At 39.3% G+C, this 26,473-nt stretch overlaps 4 protein-coding genes across 6 annotated transcripts in view; all 4 read right to left on the bottom strand.

Annotated features, from left to right (window-relative positions):
* Positions 1-1,890: 1,890 nt before the first annotated feature.
* LOC143746455 (zona pellucida sperm-binding protein 3-like) lies at positions 1,891-4,223 on the bottom strand. The gene is made up of 8 exons (XM_077238250.1): positions 3,622-4,223; positions 3,097-3,215; positions 2,918-3,021; positions 2,651-2,828; positions 2,397-2,514; positions 2,234-2,316; positions 2,055-2,146; positions 1,891-1,980 (listed from the first exon to the last, which is right to left on the bottom strand). Exons 1-8 carry the CDS (start codon positions 4,201-4,203, stop codon positions 1,910-1,912), a joined length of 1,347 nt encoding a protein of 448 aa, XP_077094365.1. The 5' UTR covers positions 4,204-4,223; the 3' UTR covers positions 1,891-1,909.
* A 9,650-nt stretch (positions 4,224-13,873) lies between these two features.
* On the bottom strand, positions 13,874-15,883 carry LOC143746457 (zona pellucida sperm-binding protein 3-like). Of its 2 annotated transcripts, none has more exons than XM_077238254.1 (8): positions 15,303-15,883; positions 15,075-15,193; positions 14,894-14,997; positions 14,636-14,813; positions 14,367-14,484; positions 14,201-14,283; positions 14,033-14,121; positions 13,874-13,964 (listed from the first exon to the last, which is right to left on the bottom strand). In XM_077238254.1, the coding sequence occupies exons 1-8, from the start codon at positions 15,843-15,845 to the stop codon at positions 13,894-13,896; spliced, it is 1,305 nt and encodes a 434-aa protein (XP_077094369.1). In that variant the 5' UTR covers positions 15,846-15,883; the 3' UTR covers positions 13,874-13,893. The 2 variants fall into 2 exon arrangements, with proteins under 2 accessions (XP_077094369.1, XP_077094367.1); XM_077238252.1 differs by having other exon boundaries at positions 13,874-13,956; positions 14,026-14,121.
* A 2,678-nt stretch (positions 15,884-18,561) lies between these two features.
* Positions 18,562-20,716, bottom strand: LOC143746456 (zona pellucida sperm-binding protein 3-like). Its single transcript, XM_077238251.1, has 8 exons — positions 20,122-20,716; positions 19,719-19,837; positions 19,536-19,639; positions 19,281-19,458; positions 19,040-19,157; positions 18,880-18,962; positions 18,716-18,807; positions 18,562-18,646 (listed from the first exon to the last, which is right to left on the bottom strand). Exons 1-8 carry the CDS (start codon positions 20,665-20,667, stop codon positions 18,576-18,578), a joined length of 1,311 nt encoding a protein of 436 aa, XP_077094366.1. The 5' UTR covers positions 20,668-20,716; the 3' UTR covers positions 18,562-18,575.
* Positions 20,717-23,325: 2,609 nt separating this feature from the next.
* Positions 23,326-26,473, bottom strand: part of ptpn21 (protein tyrosine phosphatase non-receptor type 21) — a 34,995-nt gene continuing 31,847 nt past the window's right edge. For both annotated transcript variants that reach the window (XM_077238248.1, XM_077238247.1), the window contains one exon: positions 23,326-25,684. In XM_077238248.1, coding sequence (XP_077094363.1) covers positions 25,556-25,684 — 129 coding nt within the window. In that variant the 3' untranslated portion in view covers positions 23,326-25,555. The remainder of the gene's footprint in view (positions 25,685-26,473) is intronic.

Genomic DNA, 26,473 nt, shown 5'->3' on the forward strand with positions numbered 1-26,473 from the left:
TTAAGACATGGGAAAGTCTTGCGCACTTACTTCCTGTCACATGCATGTGTGGACAAGTGGCCAAGTCATCAAGTGTGGATTTTTCCACAGGCACTTTGGGTGCTTCTCAATTCTTATTTTTGCATGCTTGTTTCCTTCCCTCACTTCCTTTCCTTGCGTCTCAGCTCCACTCCCTGTAGGAAGTGCGGGAAGGCTGCAAGGAAAGAAAAGGAGGACTGAGGAATCAAAGGAAAACTTATTTATACATTGGAATATTTGGATGACTTGAGTGTCACTTCAAAGCGTCATAGGCAATACTCAAGGGATCTGCCCTTATGTTGTTGAAGTTAGATTAAGAAATTCATAATAAATAATAATAAAGCGAGATACCCTGTTGAAATGTGAGATGTGTGGTTTATCGAAACTGCAAAGGTAAAGTATCAATTCAAATGATTGTGACTGATGTGAAAGGGGGGACAGAGAATTTTTATGTGCGTCACATTTAGTCGATAAAACACTTCCGCAAAGGATACACCTGTGCATTTTCACTTATGACTCCTCAGGAAGCCTCCTCACTCCTTGCCTTCTCGTGGTGCAATTAGAGACGAGATGTCCTTCATGATGGCTGAGCTCGATCGGTTTTCGGGTCATAGGATGGAGCGAGGAGAGGAGGGATATTGAAAAGCACTCACTCACATGACAATTTTCAAAAAAAAAAAAATTTGTATGCATTGTTCATTTACATAACAGCATATTTGGGGCCTTAAAAAGCAACCTTTTGAAAAATGCATTTCAAAGTGCAAGTTCTTGAAAAGTATACCATTGTCTCCGTGCACACAACAAAAACATGAATTTGTGAAAAATGTTATGCGCATGCACATTACATGTTCAGTCTTTAGAGTTGCAGGTATGACACCAGAACCCAGAAGACCAAGTCACTGCTGGTTGCTTTAGGATTTTCCTTATACTTGGACATTCTGTTATACAACGTACACTGCACACACCACAAATGGTTCTCTTATTAGAAACATTTCTAAAAATGAACGTGTAGCATTAATTTGAACTAAAAGTGTGTTGATCAAAATGTCAAATTTGAAAAACCCCATAGGAAAATTTTCAAATGAACCAGCAGCAAATGAGTCTTTGTACGAGTCAACCTGTTCAAAATTGTGGAAGTTGTAGTATCAAAATATGCACTCTTTTAATATTCCTGTTCTCTTGTCTGACTCAGTTACATTACCCACAGTACTTCATGGGACAAGGTGTTCCCTGCAGAGCTCTTTTGGAATGATAGGTTTGCCAAATTAAGAGCACCATCCTTCAGATGAGATGTAAACCGAGGTCCTGACTCAGTATGGTCATTAAAATCCCATGGCACTTCTCATAAAGAGTAGAGATGTAACCCTGGGGTCCTCCCCAAATTCCCTCCATTGGCCCTTGCCAATCATGGCCTCCTAATAATCCCCATCTGTTGAATTGGCTCTCTCCACCTATAGCTGGTGTGTGGAGAGTGCACTGGCACCGTTGTACCGTGGCTGCAGTCACATCACTGCACACTGGTGATGGTTGAGGAGAGATCCCCTGATATGATTGTTAAACGCTTTGGGTGTACAGTAGAACATATGAAAGCTACATACACCTAATTATTAGTAAAGCTTTTCACCAGGAATTCCTGTTTAATTGATGGCTTCAAAAGCATAACCTTGAGCTTTCACAAACTCAAAAGGTTAATCATTTAAAACTCCTATGGAGAAAGTAAAACCATTAACTTCTGGAACCCTATGGTTGCATGCTAGATGTGACTTGCAGTACAGTAAGACTATCAGTTTCACCACATTGGCAGAATAAGGCACTTTTTCCCAAGTCAAAAGCAGGTAAACAAGACAAGCAAAATTACAGTCAGATACAATAAAGGATTGATTAGTAAGTTTTATTGAGAACCTCTCTTTTGCCCTTGAACCATTACAGGACCAAGTGAGGCCTTGCCTTCCCACTGAATGCCTAGTGTAGAAAAAAAATCCAAGTTAGAGCACTTGAACCAAAAGCAACATTAGAAAAGAGCAAACACTACAAACCTCCATAGGGAGAAGCAGCAAATTCACCATCAGGACCACATGTTGAGTCACAGCAACCACAAACTTGGTTGTTTTCATCAGCAGCAAACCACCTGCAACAAGACAAAGACATGGAACCTTCAACATGAGAAAGGTTAGCTTTTAATTAAAAAAAAAAAAAAGAAAAAAAAGAAACATACCCATTGGAAAATGAACAGGACTTGCGCTGAGCATCACTGGGTGCAGAAGCAATACTTGCCTTCAGAATGCATGTTATGTAGATCTGCAAGGGATGACAGACAAGTCACAAAACCAAAGCAGATGGGAGGAAAAGTCAAATTAACTCATATGCATAGTACATACAGAAGGACTGTTGCCCTCCTGGAACATAAAAGCCTCCAGCTGGAACTGGATCTTGTCAACCTGGGATCGAGGCATGAAGCGGGAGCTGGAAGCTGTAGTTTTGGCATCCACAAAGCATCTGATGACATAGCAATCACAAAGAGCTACTCATGAACTGTAGAGCAGCAAGCAATTAGACCTTACCCATGACTGTGTGACAGGGGTTACAAAAGACAACTTAAACAGTCCTACCGCATCAAGAGCCATGACCTTACCCATGATTTTCAATAAAGGAATATCTTGGAAGGGAGTTCACATCAGGTACTTGAGTGGCCACACAGCGGTCCACAAACACACGCAGAGGCACATGATTGTACTGCTTCACAGATGCCTCGATGTTAATAACATCACCCAGGAAATAGGAGTATGAAGGTCTCTGATAAGCCCAATCATCTACAAAAACCCCCCCACATATTTTAGGCACAGCCACAACAGAAAAGGGTAAAAGTTTATTTTATTGAAAGAAAAAAAAAAGAACCAACCCATCATGATCTTCAGGGAGAACAGCAAGACTTCTTCACCAGCCTCGGTTGAGGCATAAGGAACCCATGCTGGCCTCAAGGAATCACTGCTTACATTTTGGAATCTGCGGTTCATGAAAATTCCCATTAAATGGTCTCCCAGTTGCACGAGAAAGTGCAGAAAGTCAAAGATCACTTACCTTTGATAATGGCATTGAACACCAACAATTGCACCATCAGCCCGGGTAATCGGAGTACCTGCAAGCGCCTCAGGGGTGTAGGTAAGAGAGAAGGTGTAGACAAGCTCATCCTCATTCATCTGAAAAAAGATTGTGGTTACCAAGAGGGTCATCCCAAAGACTACAATAAACCAAGACTGTGCACTCATATAGCTATGATTTGGAAAAGGTGCTCTAACAGAGTTAGTCAATGTTTTGGAGACATGCACATTGGCTGTTCCAGGGTAAAATCTAGCTTTAACACCATTAAGGTACAATATATATTGTTCTGGCTTCTTAAGCTCATTTCATACGGTTTATTGGATAGTTTACATCAGATGTTGTTTGAAGCGTTATTTAAAGGCAAGCAACTTGAAAAATCAAGATTTATCCATTTAAATAAAACATGGTCTTAGCTGCCCTGGCTTTGTAAAAGCAATTGAACTGACTTTCCTTGAAAAGTCCTCTGCCACAACAAATAACCCATTAAGATTTAGGAGTTCTTACCATCAGCACGCTGTTGCAGTCCTGTAATTCATACTCAAAGATGAGCACTCGAGACTCAGGATCCTGACCAACAACAGGACATCCACCTAAAGACAGACCAGTTGGCTGGATCAACTGACCATTGCTGAAAAAGTCCTGCTGGACCTCTACAAGAACCCGGTTCTCGCCACATTGAACCGCTACACTGCTGGGAGTCACGGGTTGCCTCAACTGGAAGTCCACCGCCAACTCGCTCTGCACCTCGGGAACGACAGGATACATCCAATCCAAAGGCTTCACTGGACCCTGCAACAGCTGCTTCTCCTGAAGGCCAAAAGGCTCCTGTGCAAGGCTTTTGGAGTCAGGACCCAAAGGACTCTGAAACTGAGAAGCCACTTGCAAAGGGTTCCAGAGCCCTAGAGGAGAAAGGGCAGGACTTCTGGAAGCTAGATCTGATTTTGGCCCCATGCTTCTTGGACTATGAATGTACCTCAAACTTCCCCAGACATCAGGCAGATCAAATGCCACTACCAAAATCACTACGAACACACCTTTCAGGAATCCCATACTAACAAATTTGGATTCAAATACCACAACACACATCAGTGCTTGGCTTTGCCATTTTGTACAGCTTTGAATTAAGTTGGCCCCACCCCTTTTACATTAATTGATTACCTTTGATTCTCCTCTGGACCTGTAGATTGAATGCATCTTGGGGACGCGTGATTTTTTTTCCCAAACCACTTCAGCGGAAATCCCGCCCTGCAGCCGATTTCATTGGTTTAGGTTACAGTGACGGGTAGGTTTAGGGATCAGTGTTTGGTGTAGGCAATCAGTACAGTGATTGACATGACCAATGAAAACTTTAGAATCGGCTGCAGGGCGGGATTTCCGCTGAAGTGGTTTGGGAAAAAAAATCACGCCTTGGGGACACACCGCTCTTCACATTTTGTCTTGGTGCATCTCAATTCGCCTACTAAGGCCCCGTTTACACAAAGGGAAAACGCAGATATTTCCCTGCGGTTTGGCCTCTCGTTTACACGAAAACCCTGTTTTTATCACAGAAAACGATTATTTCTAAAAACTCCGGCCAAAGTGAAGATTTCTGAAAATGCCGGTTATGTGTTGTCGTGTCAACTGGGAAAAACAGGGTTTTAGGTTCTCACACGTCACATTATGCGCCAGAAAATGCTTAACGTCATGTGAGCGCCCTAAGTTTGCAGTTTGTTTGGCTACTGATCATGGATGCCGTTAAGGTGGTACTCATTTGTACTTTTGTGCAAACGCTTTTGGCCTGTTTGCATTTGCAAATATAACTGCAGTACTATATCGAGGAACAGAGGTGTATTTGTTGTTTTGAAAGGAAAAAGAAGGAAAAGGAAGTCGCTCGTGTTTGTTGTCGATTCTGATTGGCTTGCATGGCTTTATCCTTCTCCCTACACTGCCGCCCATAGGTTTGGCATAGTTATGATGGCACTCGACGGTGTATTTATGCGGGTTGATGTAAACGACAAATTTTTTGAAAACGATGTTGTGTGCACAATGTTATTATTGAAAACGGAGGGGGGGAAATATTTGTTTCTCTAAATACCCGGCTATGTGTAAACGTGGCCTTATACTATAAGTATAACAGAAGAGTAACAGAAGAGTATAGCTTTGTAATATAAAATAGCGTCTTTAACAGTTGCTCTCAGTCGCTTAGTTACACGTATCCTGTCACGTAAACTGACCTGTAATTCATCTTGTCAAAGATAAAATCCTCCACATTTAATTTAGTTTCCTACTGTATCGGAGAGAAATGCAGAAGCACGTTGATCTGCCAGTCGTTCAACTTTCATGCAGAGACTCCTCATATTAATGCAAAATGATGCATTTTAAAGTTAATGGCCTAACAGATCGTTATAAAAGTTCACATTGTTGTTAAATTGTTGCAGATTAAATATAACACGGATAACATTACATAACTATTTTAATCAGCTTAAATGTTGATTATTGGTCACCCAAACACCTTTATCTAAACCTCTCAACTTAACCATGGATCGCACACATCCGCCATGTTTTGTAGTTTTCTGACTTAGTTTTCTTCTGACTCTGATCACTTAACTCATGGATGTAGTTCTGAACGGAATCTTCCTCTTAAGCGCAATGGGTTGTGGGCAATATTAGTCATTATAGTGAGCACGGATCCACACTTCGAAAATTGAGCAGAAATAGTAGACCATCTAGGGACTTCTGGCATACTCTTTTCAACCTACTATGCTTTGGGACACAGTTATTTTAATCTCATATACTGTTTAGGATAAAATAGTATGGACATTGAGACACAGGGTCAGTCTCTATTATTTGATAAAAGGGCTGTATCCGAAACTGCATACTTCCCTGCCATATAGTTGTCGAAAAACAGTATTCAATTCAATTCAATTCAATTCAAATTTATTTGTATAGCGCTTTTCACAATGCATATTGTTTCAAAGCAGCTTTACAGAAAGTGCATTTCAGAAATGTACATAGAAAAAATACAGTTAGTTAATCATGTAGTAATTTAGGGCATAACATATCGCCGGCGTGGAGTCATCTCTTCACAGGCGTCGAGTCGTCTCTTCACAGTTGTTTAGTCATTTCATCGCAGGTGTTGGGGCATATGAAGTCTCCGTGAGAGGCTGGATACAAACTGGAGCTGACGAACGCTATTTACCTCGGGACTAGCGTCCCGAGATTACACCAGAAGAGCAGATGGGAGATAATTAGCATAGCTGCTGTTCATAATATTAATGCATTCGATCTAATTCGAAAGTACTATAAAAAAGTAAGCATTATGTGAATGCTTGGCTAAAGAGATGTGTCTTTAATCTAGTTTTAAACTGGGACAGCGAGTCTGAGCCTCGAACAATATCAGGAAGGCTATTCCAGAGTTTAGGAGCTAAATGTGAGAACGCCCTTCCTCCTTTAGTGGACTTAGATATCCTAGGAATGATCAGAAGCCTCGAATTTAGTGATCTTAAAGAACGCGATGGTTTGTAGGGCGATAGGAAAGCAAAGATAGCAAAGATTTTATATCTTTGGTCCATTAAATACACAGGAGCTAAACCATTTAGGGCTTTATAGGTCAGTAGTAGTACTTTGTAATTGATACAGAACTTAATAGGTAACCAGTGTAGAGATGATAAAATTGGTGTTATATGATCATATTTTCTTGACCTAGTAAGAACTCTAGCAGCTGCATTTTGCACTAACTGTAGCTTGTTTATTGAGGATGCAGGACAGCCAGCTAATAAAGCATTACAGTAATCTAGTCTCGAGGTCATGAATGCATGAACTAACTTTTCTGCATCAGAAACAGAGAGCAATGTTACGTAGCTTAGCAATGTTTCTAAGGTGGAAAAAGGCTGTTCTTGTAACATATGAAATTTGATTTTCGAAAGACAAGTTGTGGTCTAGTATAACACCCAGGTCTTTTACTGTAGTGGATAAAGTAATAGGACATCCTTCTAAATTAAAGTTGTATTGTACAAGGTTTTGTGGGTAGTTTTTTGGACCAATAAGTAATATTTTCCTCCGTTTTATCTGAATTTAATAGCAGGAAATTACACGTCATCCAGCATTTTATATCTTTGAGACACTCTGTCAATTTAGATGAGTTAGTGTTTTCATCTGGTCGTGATGAAATATATAATTGAGTGTCATCAGCATAACAGTGGAAATTAATTCCATGTTTTCTTATAATATTACCAAGTGGCAGCATATATATTGAGAATAGCAGAGGGCCTAACACTGATCCTTGCGCCACTCCATAGTCTACTGATGTTATCTTCGATTTTTCCCAGTTTAAATAGACAAAATGATAACGGTCTGATAAGTACGATCTAAACCAGCTTAATGCCTGTCCCTGAACTCCAGTGTAGTTTTGTAGTCGATCCAAGAGTATTTTATGATCTATAGTGTCGAACGCAGTGCTAAGATCGAGTAGAACTAGTATTGAGATACAGCCTTGGTCAGAAGCTAAAAGTAAATCATTTGTAATTTTAACTAGCGCAGTTTCTGTGCTATGAAGCCGTCTGAATCCTGACTGAAAATTTTCATAGATATCATTTTCTTGCAAGAAAGAGCACAATTGAGCGGACACAACTTTTTCTAGAATTTTAGACATAAATGGAATATTTGAAATGGGTCTGTAATTTGCTAGGTTATTTGGATCTACTTGCGGTATCTTAATGAGAGGTTTTATTACGGCCAGTTTGAATATTCTTGGAACATGACCTAAAGATAAAGACGAGTTAATAATATTGAGAAGAGGCTCTTCCACTACAGGCAACACTTCTTTCAGTAGTTTAGTGGGTTTTGAATCTAATAAACATGTTGTTGGTTTAGATGCAATGATAAGTTTATTTAACTCTTCCTGTCCTATAGTTGTAAAGCGATGTAGTTGTTCTTGAGGGGCGATAATTGAGGCTGAGTGATAAGACACCATAAAAGACTGTACATTTACATTGTGTTTCTGATGCTTTCTATTTTCTCATTGAAGAAATTCATAAAATCATTACTACTATAATGTAACGGAATATTTTGCTCTAGTGATGTTTGTTTATTTGTTAGTCTAGCTACGGTGTTGAATAAAAACCTTGGATTATTTTGGTTATTTTCTCTTAGTTTGTGGAGATGCTCAGCCCTGGCTGCTTTTAGAGCCTTTTTAGAACTAGTCATTTTCTCTAGTTTATCTGTTTGTTTGGGTTCACTGAGCAGCTGAGATAGATCAGGTAAGCTATTTGACAATCTATCTATAGTGGTTGGGAGGATTGTTCTGCCTGGTCGATAACGTGGCGCAACATGACAAATTTCAGCAGTACGTATTATCCAAGTTATCATGTAATGATCAGTGACATCATCACTTTGCGGTACAATGTCTATATCGGTTGGATTGGTTCCATATGATATAATTAAATCTAGTGTATGATTTAGACGATGAGTGGGACCACTGACGTTTTGCTTGACCCCAAAGGAGTTTAATAAATCTGTAAACGCAGCCCCTAACGCATCATTTGTGTTATCTACGTTTATGTTAAAATCTCCAACAATTATTGCTTTATCGACATTGACCAATAGATCTGAGAGAAAGTATGCAAACTCTTTTAGGAAATCAGCATAGGGCCCTGGAGGTCTAAATACAGTACAATAGCCAAGGCTAGAGATAATAGGGATTTCTTTCTTACATCTAAGAGCGTAACATTTAGCACAAGTACTTCAAACGAATTAAACCTGTGACCTGTTTTCTGAGTAACATTTAGAATATCTCTATAGATTGTTGCAACACCGCCTCTAAGCCCGATCCGACGGGGCTCATGCTTATAACTGTATCCTGGTGGACTGGACTCATTTAGACCGAAATAATCATTTGGTTTAAGCCAGGTTTCAGTAAGGCAAAATACATCGAAACTATTATCTGTTACCATATAATTTACAATAACCGCCTTAGGTGTGAGCGATCTAATGTTTAGAAGACCTAGCTTTAGAAATTGTTTTTGTTCACTGAAATTGAGATTTTCTGGTTTAATTACAATAAGATTTTTCCTAGATCCTACAGTAGATTTATTGTTTGGCCTCACTAAACGAGGAATAGACACAGTTTCTATATAATGTTCTACACTACTTATATCAATTAAGTTGGGACAGCTAAGACTGTGATTTGGACTTTGACTTACTAGTCATATGGTGTGTAACGTCTTGGAGATGTTGTCCGACAGAACAGCCGCTCCGATTCTGCTGGGGTGCAGGCCATCAGCACGGTAGAGCCTAGGTCGCTCCCAGAACAGATACCAATTTTTTACAAAGAGCAGTTTCTGTTCATTACACAATGACATTAACCATTCATTTAGTGCAAATAATCTACTGAACCTTTCCTGTCCTTGTCGGTACGTGGGAAGCGGTCCAGACATGATGATCGTTGCTTTAGACGATGTGCTGCATACCGTCTCGATCAGGCTCCTGTAGTCCTTCTTCAGAACCTCTGTCTGCCGCAGCCTGATGTCGTTCACTCCCCCGTGCAGCACAACAGCTCCGACGCGCTCGTCACTGTTCAGGATCTCGGGAACATGTGCAGCGACATCTAGAACACGAGCACCAGGAAAGCAGTGAGTGCACACCTTACCCTTACCTGAGGTAGCACGGACATGACGGACGATGGAACTGCCGATGATCACGGCGTCGTCGCGTTCCGACTCGCGAAGAGGGGAGAAGCGGTTCCGGGTGGAGATCTCAAAGACCGGGAGAGGTGGAGAGGTTCTTGGTCTGGTCCTGGCTCGTGTCTTCCGCTGAGGAATCACCCAGGGCCCATGGTGTTGTGTCGGTTCCGGAGTGAATGAAGCCAGGGATGATCGCGTCCTGGGTGCTTGTGTTCTGTGCAGAGAGGCACAAGGAGTAGACGAGGTCGGATTCAAAAAGTTACTAACCACTGACTTGTGAGCATCGGTGCGTGATGTTTCAAGTGCTGAACACCGATCTCGCAGCTCGGCTTGCCTCTCTAGCAGACCACGGATCTGCTTCTCCACGGACTCCACCTCGCCATTATAACAGATGAACAGTAAATTAGTATTGATACTACCAATATCACTACTAATTTAGGACTGAAATCCTGGATATAACCCGTATCCTTTCAGTGAAACGGGTGTAAATGAGACGATCAATAGGCGAGAGTCCACGCGTGCGATGCTAGCGGACTAAAGGCTAGTAGCGGAGATTCGAAAAGTTGGATGTAAGTAGTGAAATCAAAGCAATCCAATTGTTTTTTATAAGGAAAAGTATCGAAGATAAGTTCACATGCTATAAAAATAGAAAGTGCTTGTTTATAGATGAGTGGTAAAGAAGAAAATCAAGGATTTATGAATCAATTCGACGGAGCATCAAACACAAACGATATGTATATGACAAAAGAAGTATGTTCGAATTTACAGTACTCATAAAAGAGTAGGGAAAAAGAACCCGATTTATCTACTTCTGGCGAGATTCTGAAGTGTGCATACGATGGGCACATTACTATCCCATGAGGCCCCAGGAGAGGATCTGTGAATGATGCTGAAAGGTCACAGGACAATGACAACATGGTGGATGTAGTATATGGATTTCATTCATACTACACACACAGTCATACTACACAGAACATACTTTTTAGAGGTTGTGAAGTAATTACAAATTCAAAATAAATACCTACAGAATAGAGTATGTGATTTCGGATGCAGCCATTGAGTGGACATACGTGACACCATTTTCAGCTAAAAACAGACAACTTTATATGCATTTTGGCCATTTATTTACACAACCACAGAGTTTTGGAGGCCTAAAAACAGAAACATTTAAAAACGGGTTTCAAAGTGCAAGTTTTTTAAAACGATACCATTATTTTCTTTGTGTAAACAACATAAAAAAATGTGTGAAAACCGAACACAGATCCTTGTGAGCTGGGATAATTTTGACAACATTGTTGTCTGAACTAAAAATAGGAAAGGTTTTCCTTCGCGCTTTTAAATGTTTTGAGTACATTGGAAATCACTGCTGTTCACTTTGTACATGCTACCCTTAGGATATATCATTAGGAAGCATGGCATTAGTTTTCACTGTTATGCTGATGATACTCAGCTCTATATTTCTTAACACCCTGACGAAACTTACCAATTCACAAAATTAACAGAATGCATAGCTGATATAAAAAACTGGATGACTAGTAATTTATTACTACTTAATTCTGAGAAAACAGAGATTCTAATTATTGGACAAAAACTTCCTCACATAATAATCTAGAATACTGTCTAACACTTGATGGCTGCTCTGTCAAGTCTTCGTCGTCGGTTAGGAACCTGGGTGTGCTCTTTGATACCAATCTTTCATCTGAAAGTCATGTCTCTAGTATCTGTAAAACTGCATTTTTCCATTTTAAAAATATATCTAAATTACGTACTATGCTCTCAATGACAAATGCAAAACAATTAGTTCATGCGTTCATGACCTCAAGGCTAGATTATTGTAATGCTCTACTGAATGGTTGCCCTGGACGCTTAATAAACAAACTAAAGCTGGTCCAAAACGCAGCCGCTAGAGTTCTTACCAGAACCAGGAAGTATGACCATATTAGCCCGGTTCTGTCAAAACTGTATTGGCTTCCTATTAAACATCGTATAATTTTTAAATATTGCTGATTATTTACAAAGCACTAAATGGTTTAGCTCCCCAGTACTTGAGCGAGCTCCTAACACATTATAGTCCTTCACGTCTATTGCGATCTCAAAATTCTGGTCAGTTGATAATGCCAACAAGATCAAAACCGAGTGCTGGCAGTAGATCCTTTTCCTATTTAGCACCTAAAATTTGGAACAGTTTTCCTAACATTGTCCGGGAAGCAGACACACTCAGTTTAAACCTAGATTAAAAACACATCTCTTCAACCTGGCATAAACTATACATTCGTATTATTCAAATCAGTTAAATGATTATTAGGCTGCATAAATTACGTCCGCTGGAACCTGGAACACTTCCTATAACTCCCGATGTACTCGTTACATCATAAAAAGAATGGCATCTATAGGCTAATTTTAGTCTCCGTTTATTCCGAGGTACACTGTAATCAGCCAGACCCGGGCCGTATCCAGCTCAGATGGTGGACTTGCGCCAGGACATGACCAAAAAGCATTCCTGAAGTGTCAGCAGAGATTGTGTCACATAGATTATCCCCTTTGAAGGCCTCATCGACACGACAGCCATTGGCACTGATCCTCAACAAACTCGTCTCAATACGCACGTGATGACACCGGTCTTCTGTTACGTTCCGTGGTTGTGTTATGGCAGTGCTGGGGATTTGTGTTTGTTCTCTCTCTGTAACTCTGCAGCTCTACCAGGTGGGGAAGAGAGGGAGATGATTGATCGCACCTGCTGCTCCTTATACTGGAGACGCTACACATTCAAAAGATGCATCAGAGGACATTCAAACTGAAGCTTGCCTTCCAGAGTGTTGTGACTGTCCCTCACTTGTTGGTTTACTTGCTGTTGTATAACAATAAGACTGTTCTTATTGTTCACCAAGCTAAGGCTTATTGTAGCCTACTACCACTTTTTTTTGTTTGTTGTTGCTACTTTATTCTTGAATACCAAACGGTCTGGAAGCTGTAGGGAGGTGGGTGCCTACTTTTATTTTTGTAATACCTTTTCTCCTGTTTTTGGCTAGTTAGGGAGTTGGTGTAATTTTCTTTTGTTTTTTTGTTTCCTGTTGGAACAAGTCAGAGTGTACTTGTTTATTTTTGCTTTACCCCCTCCTGAGGGTTTGCTTTTTTATTTTTGTTTTATTTTGTCAATACATATTTTAATAAATTTGAGCTGAAATTTGATGTCTGTTGTACAGAGCTGGGAATGGGCTCAGTCACATTTATTTTCTCACAGCAAACCAAACCTTTTTCACCATTTACCCCCTTAACCTAGACAACTTTACATCTGCGACATAACACTTCAAACAGATGAACTGCATAATATAAATGTTCCAATCCAATCTGACCTCTGATGCTGCCTGCATAATTCGTTAGAACACAGCTCAGGACTGAAATCCACTGCATTAGCAAATGAGAAGCCTGGAAAGTCAATAGAAGACTTAACATTTTAATCTACAATAATTCATAAACAATTCACATTCAATCAACATACCAATTTCATAAACAAGCTTGTCCATGACAGAAACTTAATGTAATCTAAAATAAAAAAAACCTGAGTTTAAATGATAGACTGGAGAGTCATGAATACAGATCCCAGAGAGAAAGTGTTTAGTGTTGTATAACCACTAGGGTTTAATGATCAAACTTCAGAAAGTTTATTATAAAATATGAAGCATCACAATATTTATATACAAACTTTGAGCGCACAGGAATACAATAGGGTGACCAACTCCATTACATCAGCAGTGCTTCATGGGACAAGGTGTTACCTGCAGAGGGGTTTTGGATTTATTTGCCTGCCAAATTCTTAAAGAGCATCATGGATATGTTTTCATTATGAATTCTGCTGTTAAACTAAAAACATGTAATGTAAATTGATGGCATGGCTTCAAAAGCATAAAACAATTATGCTCAGTTTAAGGTTACCTATGGAGAAAATTCTAAACTTCTGGAACCCTGTGGTTGTATGGTAAATGGGACTAAAAGGCACAGTAGGACCACCACATCAGCAGAATGAGGCACTCTTTGCCCAATTTAAAATCTGTTAAACCAGACATGAAGCAAAATGAAAAGTCAGAAACAAGCAAGGATTGGATGGAAACAAGCAGCTTTATTGAGAACCTCTCTTTTGCCCTTGAACTATTACAGGACCAAGTGAGGCCTTGCCTTCCCACTGAATGCCTAGAGAGAAGAGAGCCAAGTTAGAGCATGAATAAAAAGCAACCTTAGAAAGAGCAAACACTACCAACCGCCATGAGAAGCATCAAATTCAGCATCAGGACCACAAGTGGAGTCACAGCAGCCACAAACTTGGTTGTTTCCATCAGCAGCAAACCACCTGCAAGAAGATAAAAGACAGGGAACCTTCAACATGAGCAAAGTCAATCTTTTAAAAAAAATTAAAAAAAATAAAGTACCCATTGGCAAAGGAACAGGATTTGCGCTGAGCATCAGTGGGTGCAGAAGCAATAGTTGCCTTCAGAATACATGTTATGTAGATCTGCAAGGGATGACAGACAAGTCACAGAACTAAAGCAGATGGGAGGAGTAGTCAAATTAACTCATGATATTCGTAGTACATACAGAAGGACTGTTGCCCTCCTGGAACATAAACGCCTCCAGCTGGAACTGGATCTTGTCAACCTGGGACCGAGGCATAAAGCGGGAGCTGGAAGCTGTAGTTTTGGCATCCACAAAGCACCTGACAACAATACAAATCACAAAGCAATCAGAAAGAGTAACTCGAATGTCAACTACAGCGTCAAGCAACTAGACCTTACCCATGACTCTTTGACAAAGTGGTTACAAAAAACAACTTAACAGTCCTTCCGTATCAAGAGCCATGACCTTACCCATGATTCTCAATGAAGGAATATCTTGGAAGAGAGTTCACATCAGGTACTTGAGTGGCCACACAGCGGTCCACAAACACACGCAGAGGCACATGATTGTACTGCTTCACAGATGCCTCGATGTTAATAACGCCACCCAGGAAATAGGAGTATGAAGGCCTCTGATAGGACCAATCATCTACACAAAAAACATTTTAGGCACAGCCACAATAGCAAGGGTAAATGTGTATTTTATTGAAAGAAAAAACCTGTACCAACCCATCATGATCTTCAGGGAGAACAGCAAGACTTCTTGACCAGCCTCGGTTGAGGCATAAGGGACCCATGTTGGCCTCAAGGAATCACTGCTTACATTCTGAAGCCTACATTTCATGAAAATACCCATTAAATGGTCTCCCAGTTGCACAAGCAGTAGAACAGAAAGTCACAGAGCACTTACCTTTGATAATGGCATTGAACACCAACAATTGCACCATTGGTCCGGGTAATTGGAGTACCGACTAGTGCCTCAGGGGTGTAGGTAAGAGAGAAGGTGTAGACAAGCTCATCCTCATTCATCTGTAAAACGATTGTAGTTTCAATAAGGGTTGTAAAACCAAGTGAACTGACTTTCCTTGAAAGGTCCTCTGCAACAACAAATAACCCATTAAGATTTAGGAGTTCTTACCATAAGCACGCTGTTGCAGTCCTGTAATTCATACTCAAAGATGAGCACTCGAGACTCAGGATCCTGACCAACAACAGGACATCCACCTAAAGACAGACCAGTGGGCTGGATCAACTGACCATTGCTGAAAAAATCCTGCTGGACCTCTACAAGAACCCGGTTCTCGCCACATTGAACCGCTACACTGCTGGGAGTCACAGGTTGCCTCAATTGGAAGTCCACCGCCAACTCGCTCTGCACCTCGGGAACAATAGGATACTTCCAATCCAAAGGCTTTACTGGACCCTGCAACAGCTGCTTCTCCTGAAGGCCAAAAGGCTCCTGTGCAAGGCGTTTGGAGTCAGGACCCAAAGGACTCTGAAACTGAGAAGCCACTTGCAAAGGGTTCCAGAGCCCTAGAGAAGGGGCAGGACTTCCTGAAGCTGGATCTGATTTTGGCCCCATGCTTCTTGGACTATGACTATACCTCAAACTTCCCCAGGCATCAGGCAGATCAAATGCCACTACCAAAACCACCACTAACACACCTTTCAGAAACCCCATCTTTACAACGTTTAACACAAACACCACAACACACACCAGTTCTTAGCTTTGCCCTTATGAACAGGTTTGAATTAAGGTGGCTCCACCCCTTTTACCTTAATTGATTGATTCTCCTCTGGACCTGTAAAGTTTATGCATTTTGGGGACCCACCGCTCTTCACATTTTGGGTGCTTCTCATTTCTTATTTGTGCATCCTCGTTTCCTTTCCTCGCTTCCTTTCCTAGCGCCTCAGCTCCTCCCCCTGTAGGTTGTAAGGGAAGGGCACAAGGAAAGAAAATGAGGACGGAGGAATCGAATGAAAGCTTTTTTTATACATTGGAATACTTACTCACTCGAGCGTCACTTCACAGCGTCATCAGTAGCGCTCAAAGGATCTTCCCTTATGTTGTTGAAGCTTGTTTATTTAAGAAATTCATAATGAATAATAATAAAGCAAGATACCCTCCTGAAATATGTGAGATGTGTGGTTTATATAAACTGCAAAGGTAAAGTATAAATTCAAATTATTGTGACCGATGTGAAGGGGGAGGAGAATGTATACGTGTGTCACGTTTAGTCAATAAAACACTTCCGCATAGGATACACCTGTGTATCCTCGCTCATAACTCCTCTGAAAGCCTCCTCACTCCTCGATCCTCGACTCCTCGCGGTGCAATTAGAGAATTGAGATGTCCTTCAAGATGGCTGTGCTTGATTGGTTTCCGGGTCATAGGATGGAGGACGGAGGAGCGAGGAGACGAGGAAGGATATTGAGAAGCACCCTTTGTATTCCTGTGTCTCAATGTCCATACTAGCTATGCATCTTAAACAGTATGTGAGATTAAAATAAGTGTGTCCCACAACATAGTATGTTGAAAAGTGTAAGCCAGAAGTCCCTGGATGGTCTACTATTTCCGGTCGATTTTCGAGGTGTGGATCATTCTCACTATAACGGCTAATATTGCCCAAAACCAATTGTGCTTTGGAGGAAGATTCCGTTCAGAACTACAAACACGAATTAAAAGTGTTCAGAAAACTACAAAAGATGGCTGATGTGCATGACTGATGGTCAAGTAGAGGTTTAGATTAGATGAAGGGGTTTGAATGACTAATAATCAACCTTTAAGCTGCTTAAAATATTTATGTCAGGTTATCCATGTTATATTTCATCTGCAACAACAATAGGAACTTTTCTAAAGATCCGTTTGGCAATTAACTTTTAAATGCATCGTTGTGCATGAATATGAGGAATATCTCCACATGAAAGACCCACAACTGCAGATCATTGTGCTTCTGAATTTCTCTACGATACAGTAGGAAATTAAATTAAAAGTGTAGGATTTTATCTTTGACAAGATGATTGATATGTCAGTTTACACGACAGGATGCATGTAACTAAGCGACACAGAGCAAAGGTTGAAGACGCTATTTTATGACGTGACAGCATGACCCAAAGCTTGTCTACTCTTCTGCTACACACTCAAAAGTAGCAAAAACACAAATTTGTGAAAACTGTGACGTTATGTGCATGCATATTACGTGTTCAATCTATAGACACGTAGTGCTTCTTTACAAAGTGTCATTGCCAACTACTAACCTGGCAGGAGAATGCAGCATTTTTTTAGCCGTTTTCACAGAGCCGTGAAAACGGGGATCATTTTGACATTGGTGCACAACTTTTCAAAAACTCAACGGAAAATCTTTTGCATTTTTAGTACATTGTCGTCATGAAAATATATACTTATTTCAGTTAAATTGAGTTCTTGCCTAATGAGCTGATGATCTAAAATACCACCATATCATATGACCTACCAGCACCAGTTGTGTCGCTTCACTGGGATTCATAAATCCTCTACCGTGGCCTCATGGAATAGTGAACGGTCCAACAGATGCACACTTCAGAATCTTTGCAGTAGTAGATCTCTATGCACATTTAACCTAGAGTTTTTTTTTAATACAATGTATTCAGACATACTATTTTGGTGTACTTTTTTTCACATACTACCTAGGGAAGTATTCAATTTTAGACAGCTCAGGACTGAAAACCACTGCATTAGCAAATGAGTACAGTATGAAAGTCACTAGAAGACTTCACATTTTAGCAACATTCATTCACAATTTTACAACCAAGAAACTCTGGCAGTTTTTCAATGATAGACACTTGTCAACTAAAAAGAACCTGAGATAAAACAAATGATAAACTAGAGAATTCATAAATACAGAAGAGAGATTAGTATAATCACTAGGGCTTCATAGGATCAAACTACAGTGGAAGTTTGTGAACAATTAAGTGTCACAAGGTCATATACAGACTTGAGGTCACAGGAATATTATAGGGAGACATTACATTATCACCACTTCATGGTACAAGGCGTTCCCTGCAGAACTCTTTTGGAATTATTTGCTTGCCAAATTCTTAAGAGCATCATGAGATGTTTTTCACCAGGAATTCTGCGGTTAAACACAAAAAAGTAATGTAAACTGATGGCTTCAAAAAGCATGTACTCTACCAATTAACCTTGTAGCTTACAGTAGCTGTATTCAAAATCTCAATTTAAAATTAACTATGGAGAAAGTTATTAACTTGTGAAACCATATGTTGTATTCCACATGGGACTTGAAAAGGTACAGCAGGACTAAATCACGTTCACCATATCAGCAGAATGAGGCACTTTCCAATTTAAAATCTGTTAAACCAGACATGAAGCAAAATGACAAGTCAGATACAAGCAAGGATTGGTTAGTCAGTTTTATTGAGAACCTCTCTTTTGCCCTTGAACCATTACGGGACCAAGTGAGGCCTTGCCTTCCCACTGAATGCCTAAATAAAAAAATAAGTTACAACTTGAAACCATCAAAAGAAACCTTAGAAAAAGCAAAGGCTACAAACCTCCATAGGGAGAAGCAGCAAATTCACCATCAGGACCACATGTTGAGTCACAGCAACCACAAACTTGGTCATTACCATCAGCAGCAAACCACCTGCAACAAGACAAAGACATGAAACCTTCAACATGAGCAAAGTCAGCTTAAAAAAAAAACCCAAAAACATACCCATTGGAAAAGGAACAGGACTTGCGCTGGGCGTCACTGGGTGCAGAAGCAATAGTTGCCTTCAGAAGACATGTTATGTAGATCTGCAAGGGATGATAGACAAGTCACAAAACCAAAGCAGATGGGAGTAGTCAAATTAACTCATATTCATAGTACATACAGAAGGAATGTTGCCCTCCTGGAACATAAACGCCTCCAGCTGGAACTGGATCTTATCAACCTGAGACCGCGGCATGAAGCGGGAGCTGGAAGCTGTAGTTTTGGCATCCACAAAGCATCTAATGACAGCAAGCACAAAGAGTAACTCATGAATGTCAACTGTAGAGCATCTAGCAACGTGACCTTACCCAGGACTCTGTGACAAAGTGGTTACAAAACAGTCCTACCGCATCTAGGCTTACCCGTTATTCTCAATGAAGGAATATCTGGGAAGGGAGTTCACATCAGGTACTTGAGTGGCCACACAGCGGTCCACAAAGACACGCAGAGGCACATGATTGTACTGCTTCACAGATGCCTCGATGTTAATAACACCCCCCAGGAAATAGGAGTATGAAGGCCTCTGATAGGACCAATCATCTACAAAAAAAATAAAATTAGGCACAGCCACAAATCACAAGGATAAAGGTTTACTTAAAAAAAAACACTATACCAACCCATCATGATCTTCAGGGAGAACAGCAAGACTTCTTGACCAGCCTCTGATGAAGCATAAGGGACCCATGTTGGCCTCAAGGCATCACTACTTACATTTTGAAGCCTGTGGTTCATGAAAATACCCATTAAATGGTCTCCCAATTGCACAAGCAGTAGAGCAGAAAGTCAGAGAGAGCACTTACCTTTGATAATGGCACTGAACACCAACAATTGCACCATCAGCCCGGGTAATCGGAGTACCAGTAAGTGTCTCAGGGGTGTAGGTAAGAGAGAAGGTGTAGACAAGCTCATCCTCATTCATCTGTAAAAAGACTGTAGTTACCAAGAGGGTCATCCCAAAAACTTTACATATACTAAGACAGTGCCCTCATATTGCTATTGATGGGAAAGTGCTCTGTGCAATGGTGGAAAAACTCCTAAATAGGAGCATCAAAATTGTTGCTTTGAAGGGTTATTTAAAGTAGTTTGAAAATTCAGGATTTCCACATTCAAATAGAAAGTACTTGGTCTTAGCTGCCCTGGGATTGCAAATGAGAACAAGTAATCGGACTTTCCTTGAAAGTTTTTTAACATAGGAGTTCTTACCATCAGCACACTGTTGCAGTCCTGTAATTCATACTCAAAGATGAGCACTCGAGACTCAGGATCCTGACCAACAACAGGACATCCACCTAAAGACAGACCAGTTGGCTGGATCAACTGACCATTGCTGAAAAAGTCCTGCTGGACCTCTACAAGAACCCGGTTCTCGCCGCATTGAACCGCTACACTGCTGGGAGTCACGGGTTGCCTCAACTGGAAGTCCACCGCCAACTCGCTCTGCACCTCAGGAACGACAGGATAACTCCAATCCAAAGGCTTCACTGGACCCTGCAACAGCTGCTTCTCCTGAAGGCCAAAAGGCTCCTGTGCAAGGCTTTTGGAGTCAGGACCCAAAGGACTCTGAAACTGAGAAGCCACTTGCAAAGGGTTCCAGAGCCCTAGAGGAGAAAGGGCAGGACTTCTGGAAGCTGGATCTGATTTTGGCCCCATGCTTCTTGGACTATGACGGTACCTCAAACTTCCCCAGACATCAGGCAGATCAAATGCCACAATCACAACCACCACTAAAACAACTTTCAGAAACCCCATCCTAACAAACTTTGACACAAACACCACAACACACACCAGTCCTTAGCTTTGCCATTATGAACAGCTTTGAGTTAAGTTGGCTCCACCCCCTTTACCTTTATTGATTACCATTGATTCTCCTTTGGACCTGTAGAGTTTATGCATTAGCCAATGAGAATGGGCTACAATATCATCACTAGTCAAAAAAAGGCTTGAGGTTTTAATCTAAAGCCTTTTTGCAATTAGGAAACCAACAGTTTATCCATGATAGAAACTTAGGCTACATTCAGACAGCAGGCAAATGCAAATCCGATTTTTTGTTAATATGTGATCTGTTTTTCTAATGACAATGTGAACAGCACAAACCATATGGAATCTGATCTTTTCAATTCTGATTTGGGCCACTTCAATATGTGGTACTAAATCCAATACAGGTCAGATGTTTTACAATCGAACTTCAGTCTGAACAGTTAAATCGGAATTCATGTTTAAATCACTTTAAATCAACATTTGTTACGATTCATGGGAGTCAGATTTCGCATTCCCAAAGTTATCAAGACAGTTGTGAAAGGTAATCAGTGAAGGACATTGATGTGTCAGAGCTCATAAGCATTACAGTGACAGCTCTACAAGCAAAACATGAGGGCTCATATCTTAAATGTTTAGAAATTCTGCTGTTTTTTCGTCTTTTTAAAAAAATATTGACTGAGCATAAATTCTCTGGCTTCCTTGGCAGATCACACAATAAATAACCGCTAAAGATGCATGCCCATTGGTACAGAACGAGCATTTTCAATGAACTCCTTTGGAAGTTGAGCTTCACTCTCACGAGGTGCATTGTGGGATTGACAACGGACAGGAGAAAGCGTTGAACGTCAAAAGGTTGGGGAGTTCTGGCAGTTTCTTAACTGCAAATTATAAAATCAAAAACTTAATGCAGCCAATTGCTGTGAGGTTCGGGTGACGTCTGTCTCGCGTACAAAAATATGCCCGGTTGTCCTGAAATTTATGCTGAATTTGCGTAAATCATATTTTTTACACATGCTTTGTTGTTATATGTAAGGCTAGATATTGCAGTTTAGATGCATCAATTGTTATAATACTGGCTGGGTTTACAAAATAGGCAGGATAGTTTTTACTTGGGGCATTTGGAAACAAAGCTTTCCTATTTCCAAATGTAATCGCATGCATCTCTGATTTTTATTGCCCGTGAGTAAAAACAAAACAAAAAAACAGACGGTGGCACGGTGAGTGTCCAGTAGAGGCTGACATTTTTTGGGGAATCCCACGGGATGGGAAACAAAATCACTATTAACGGACGGGACAGGAAAAAATGTCAGCGGTAATGTAATGTAAATTAACAAAATTTAATGCGGATTGTTTAAGATGGCTTTCATTTCAATAAAATAAAAAAACTACATTCTGGATTTGGGTGGGCATTCTATGATCTACTGTATTTTTACCGTAACTGACAGATCCTGGGAGTGGGAGGGAATGGGAATCATTCTTCTGGGATTGGGATGGGCCGGGATTTTTTTCTGGGAGTGGGAGGGGAGAGGTTTGAAAATCCACTCCTGTGTCACCCTCTAGTGTCCACTGGCGGAAAGGCAAACCCATTTCGAACAAATTTTTTGCAATTTCAGTTCATTCCTATCCAATTGAGAATGTGCGGTGAGAGTGTCATTACTCTAGCTTGTTTCTGGTTGGAGAAAAATGACATGTTGCAACTGTCCCCGGTCTCCCCTACTGTATGCATATAGCCCGATGCAACAAATGAGTTGTAAGGAAAACAATAACTGTCCCGTTTTTATTCTTCACTATTCTTGCGTATTTTTAATTCTTTGGATGTGTAATAACACTTTATTACTTGACTTATGATTTAATTCCCCAGTGAGAGAGATACATCAACATATTGCTAAAACATTTTATAAGTATCAAGAGGTGGAAAGAATAAAGTTTGTTGCAGTGATCACAGGTAAAGTCTAAACATTTTATGACCGAAACCATTTTAGAAATAGAGACAGCATTACAATTCACTTAATACCTTTCCAAGTATTTTTCAACAAGGTTATTTTAATGCATTCACAAAACCATCACATAAAAAAATGGAGCCCTCTTGTGGCTGATGGGATACATTGTACATACATATATACATGCATAATTTACTATATAAATTATTTGGTTTATATTTTACACAACAAAACGTCTTAATTCCCAGAAAAGGTCAGTTTTAACCTTAAGGACTTTGTAGGAACTTTTACCTGCATTTGTAGTCACATTTTTAGTGATACAAGAATTGTCAATAACAAATACAAACTTGATGTTAATGCATTGGAAAACTTCCCTTATAAAACAAAGTACAGTAGTACCATGGTAAAGTGATGGAGTTAGATGGTAGTACCACCGTACTTTGCTGCAGTGTTATAAAATAATTAATAACAATAAAACTTACACCAAGGCAACATTTCTCATTTACGTACTAAAATTACTAAAACTTAAAATAAGGCAATAAAGATTTTTTGCAATATAGAAAAATACTAAAAAGTCATAAAATTACTTAAACTTAACCTAATATATATTTATATATAAAACCAGAATAGCATACAAATATGAAAATAACATTCTGTACTTTATACAGAAAAGTATCCACCCAATATAAAATAAGATAGAGACAAAGAATTGCTTTAACAACTTAAAATATTTATTTTCTGAATGAAAAATATAGTTGTTTACAATGGGATATAATTTAGCTCTTCTGATAGCTGTACATCATCAGAACACACTCATGATGATGGCGGCAAGTTTAATATAGTTAAAAGTTAATAACACTTAAAATCAACCATATAAACAGTATGTGCTATTAATATACATGTATTCTAAAAAGCAGCTCTGGGAAGGGCTTTAACAGTCCAGTTTTCAGCTTTGTTCATAAATTGTCTTGAATCTCCGTTTCCAGTTCAGATGAACACTGATCACGGGTCGCTCACATACTAAATATGAGCAAACGTCCATCATCGCAACAGTTTGCCTAAATCTAGAGCAATAAAACTCAACATGAATTATGAAAAGGTTCTGAGACAGACATTGTGCTTTTGTAACCATTTGCTCAAACACTTACATGATTTATCTCATATAGCACTGACGGATAAACGCGGATTCAAGCCATCGTGTAGATCTGTTCAGATCAGTTGAACTGTTAAACGTATTAGTTCATTCTCGCTTTGAAGTGATAGTCAGAATTCAGATGCACAATATAATGTGAAAAAAGTGATTGTCCTTCACACAGAAAAAAAAAGGACATTGTTTTTTTTACGCACCATTCAGAGCTTTAGAGTGAATTTCAGGTCATATTTCAGCCCAAAAATCAAAAGAAAAAAACATTATAATATTATTATAATTATTTTATATTTTGCATGAAAAATAAAAACTATTTTGGGACAATTAAACCTTTCTGCAATACTTTCATAATTACACATTTTACTCATTACTGGAATTCAGTAAGTCATCAGGACACAATAAATTAAATTCAGCACAACAAATACTTTAAATTGCACTTATTTAAATTGCATTGTTTTGTTTTTTTACTTTTGTTTGTGAAGTGAAATATGACCTGGATATTTTCTGGCAAAATTTGCCAACAAAAAAAAAAAAAGTGAATACTTTCAATAAATTGTAAATGACAAAATAGTTTGAATGGGACACTGCAGGCCTGTAACAACACCATCACGGTGGAAAGTAGCATCAATCAGCGCTGCTATAATAATGAAGATTAGAAGACCTGATTGCAATGTGAATTAAAACGCCAACAGCCTAAATGATTTGATATGGCACATTGTGCTTGGTTCATGCAGTTTCACAGTGTTTTAAGACTTTAAGATAAGAGAAGTAAATGAACTCCATATGCTGAAAATTCTTTGGTAAACCATCATAGCTGGTGTGTGTAAGTTAGTGAGGTCACAAAACGTTAACAATATACCCAACACTATTGTTCACTCCAATCATAAGTCAAGTCTGTGACGCTCTTTGGTGCGTCGGGTTATTGAATGCTGGTGGCTGAAAGAGCTGAAAAAATACAAAAATATCCCTAATGCAAAGAGAAAGCCTTTCTGATTATGATACGTAGAATACATTTGAGAGTTTTCATATACAATTGTAATACATTTTGTAAATTATTTATAGGTTGCGTCAGCGTACAGGAAATAAACCCTCCCGTCTTTGGCTGCATTCAAACTCGAGATGCGTTTGATCAGTGAAACCCATTCGTAGAGTTACACGCTCATGACAAAATCTCAAGAAACAGCTTTAACACTGGACGTGAAACTCCCGGAGTCCTGTTACATCCATCCCATGGTGCAACAAGGTGAATCTCATGAAAAGAAACAAGTCATTTTATTTAGTATATAGAAAAGCAAGTTTTTTTTGTACATTTTGCCTTTACTTTCATGAAAATTGAACATTGTCCATCATATTAATATTTGTGGGAGCTTTTCGTGAGATTCACCCGATCATTTCTACTGAAGTGAAATCCACACACGTCTTTAAACACCGTGTCTGCCGTTTTCGTTTAGGCGCGGTAAACCTTCATGCGTAAACTAGTACAATCCACGAGGAACCCGGTATAAAAGAACCACTGCAGTTCAGCGCATCATATTAAATAACAGCTGCGTCATTCGCGTCTATGTACAGCAAAATAAAAGTGCTGGGACTGACGTCCGCGATCACGTGTAAAAGCCCACAGGGAAATCTGTGAATAATACTGGATAAAGAGAGCGGCGCAGTGTCCTTCATACTTGCCCCGTCACTAATACTGTGAGGAAGCGGAGCCGCGCCGGTCCGGCCCGATGCGTTCACGGCTCCGGCGGGCTGAGAGGTCGTGAGAGGGCTCATGGGACACGAGCCAGCGCTGGTCTCAGATCAGTCTGGAGTTTCTCAGGAACTGAATGAGCACTTTGTAGATGAAGGTGTACTGTGAGAGCGTCTGCACCATCATCATGCGTTGCTGTCGCAGCAGAGTCAGAACAGTGGGGACGTCCAGCATCTGTAGAAACAACCTCAGCTTTACATTCTCAATCTCAAACATGTCTTACAATATTACATAAATAGGCAAAGCAATGCATACTTGTGAAAAAAAAAAAAAAAAAAAGTCATACGCAATGGAAATTCAAAGGGCTGTACATAAATATTATTTAAAAATCATACACATATATATATATAATAAAGGCACATAAATACAAAACGAAAATTGTTTTGTAACAAACAAATACTATCAACAGTAAAAGATATATAATTAATTTAATAATTACATTTAATTAAATAACATCTACTTAAATAACATTTAATATTAGAATTTAAAAAATAATTAACTTAAGTTTTGAACTTGTAACATGAATCTGTTTTTGATATTGACTGATTTATTTATTTGAAACAGATCATTTACACAATAATTATTAAAATATCGTATATAGAAGAGAAGACAAAAGAAGTGTTAGTATTAATGGATAAATATATAAAAAATGGAAATTAATAAACAAATAAAAACAATGCATATAAATAAAATATATAAATATAAATTAAACTTAATTTAATTATAACATTTAATATTAAAGTAAAATAATTCATGTTTTTTATGCATTTAGGTTTAACTCGTGTTTTATGAATCTTGTTTTTTAACTGATATCAGACTGATTCATTCAGTTGCTACAAATTATTTACATAGGAATGATTAAAATATTGTAAATAAAAAGGTACAGAACTAAAAAAAAAATAATGAAATTATTTTAATAATTACATTTAATTAAGGAACATTTAATATTAAATTATAATAATT

This window comes from Siphateles boraxobius, unplaced genomic scaffold, assembly GCF_051911475.1.
Source record: "Siphateles boraxobius isolate OS27281-9 unplaced genomic scaffold, OSU_SipBor_1 22, whole genome shotgun sequence".
NCBI lineage: Eukaryota > Metazoa > Chordata > Actinopteri > Cypriniformes > Leuciscidae > Siphateles > Siphateles boraxobius.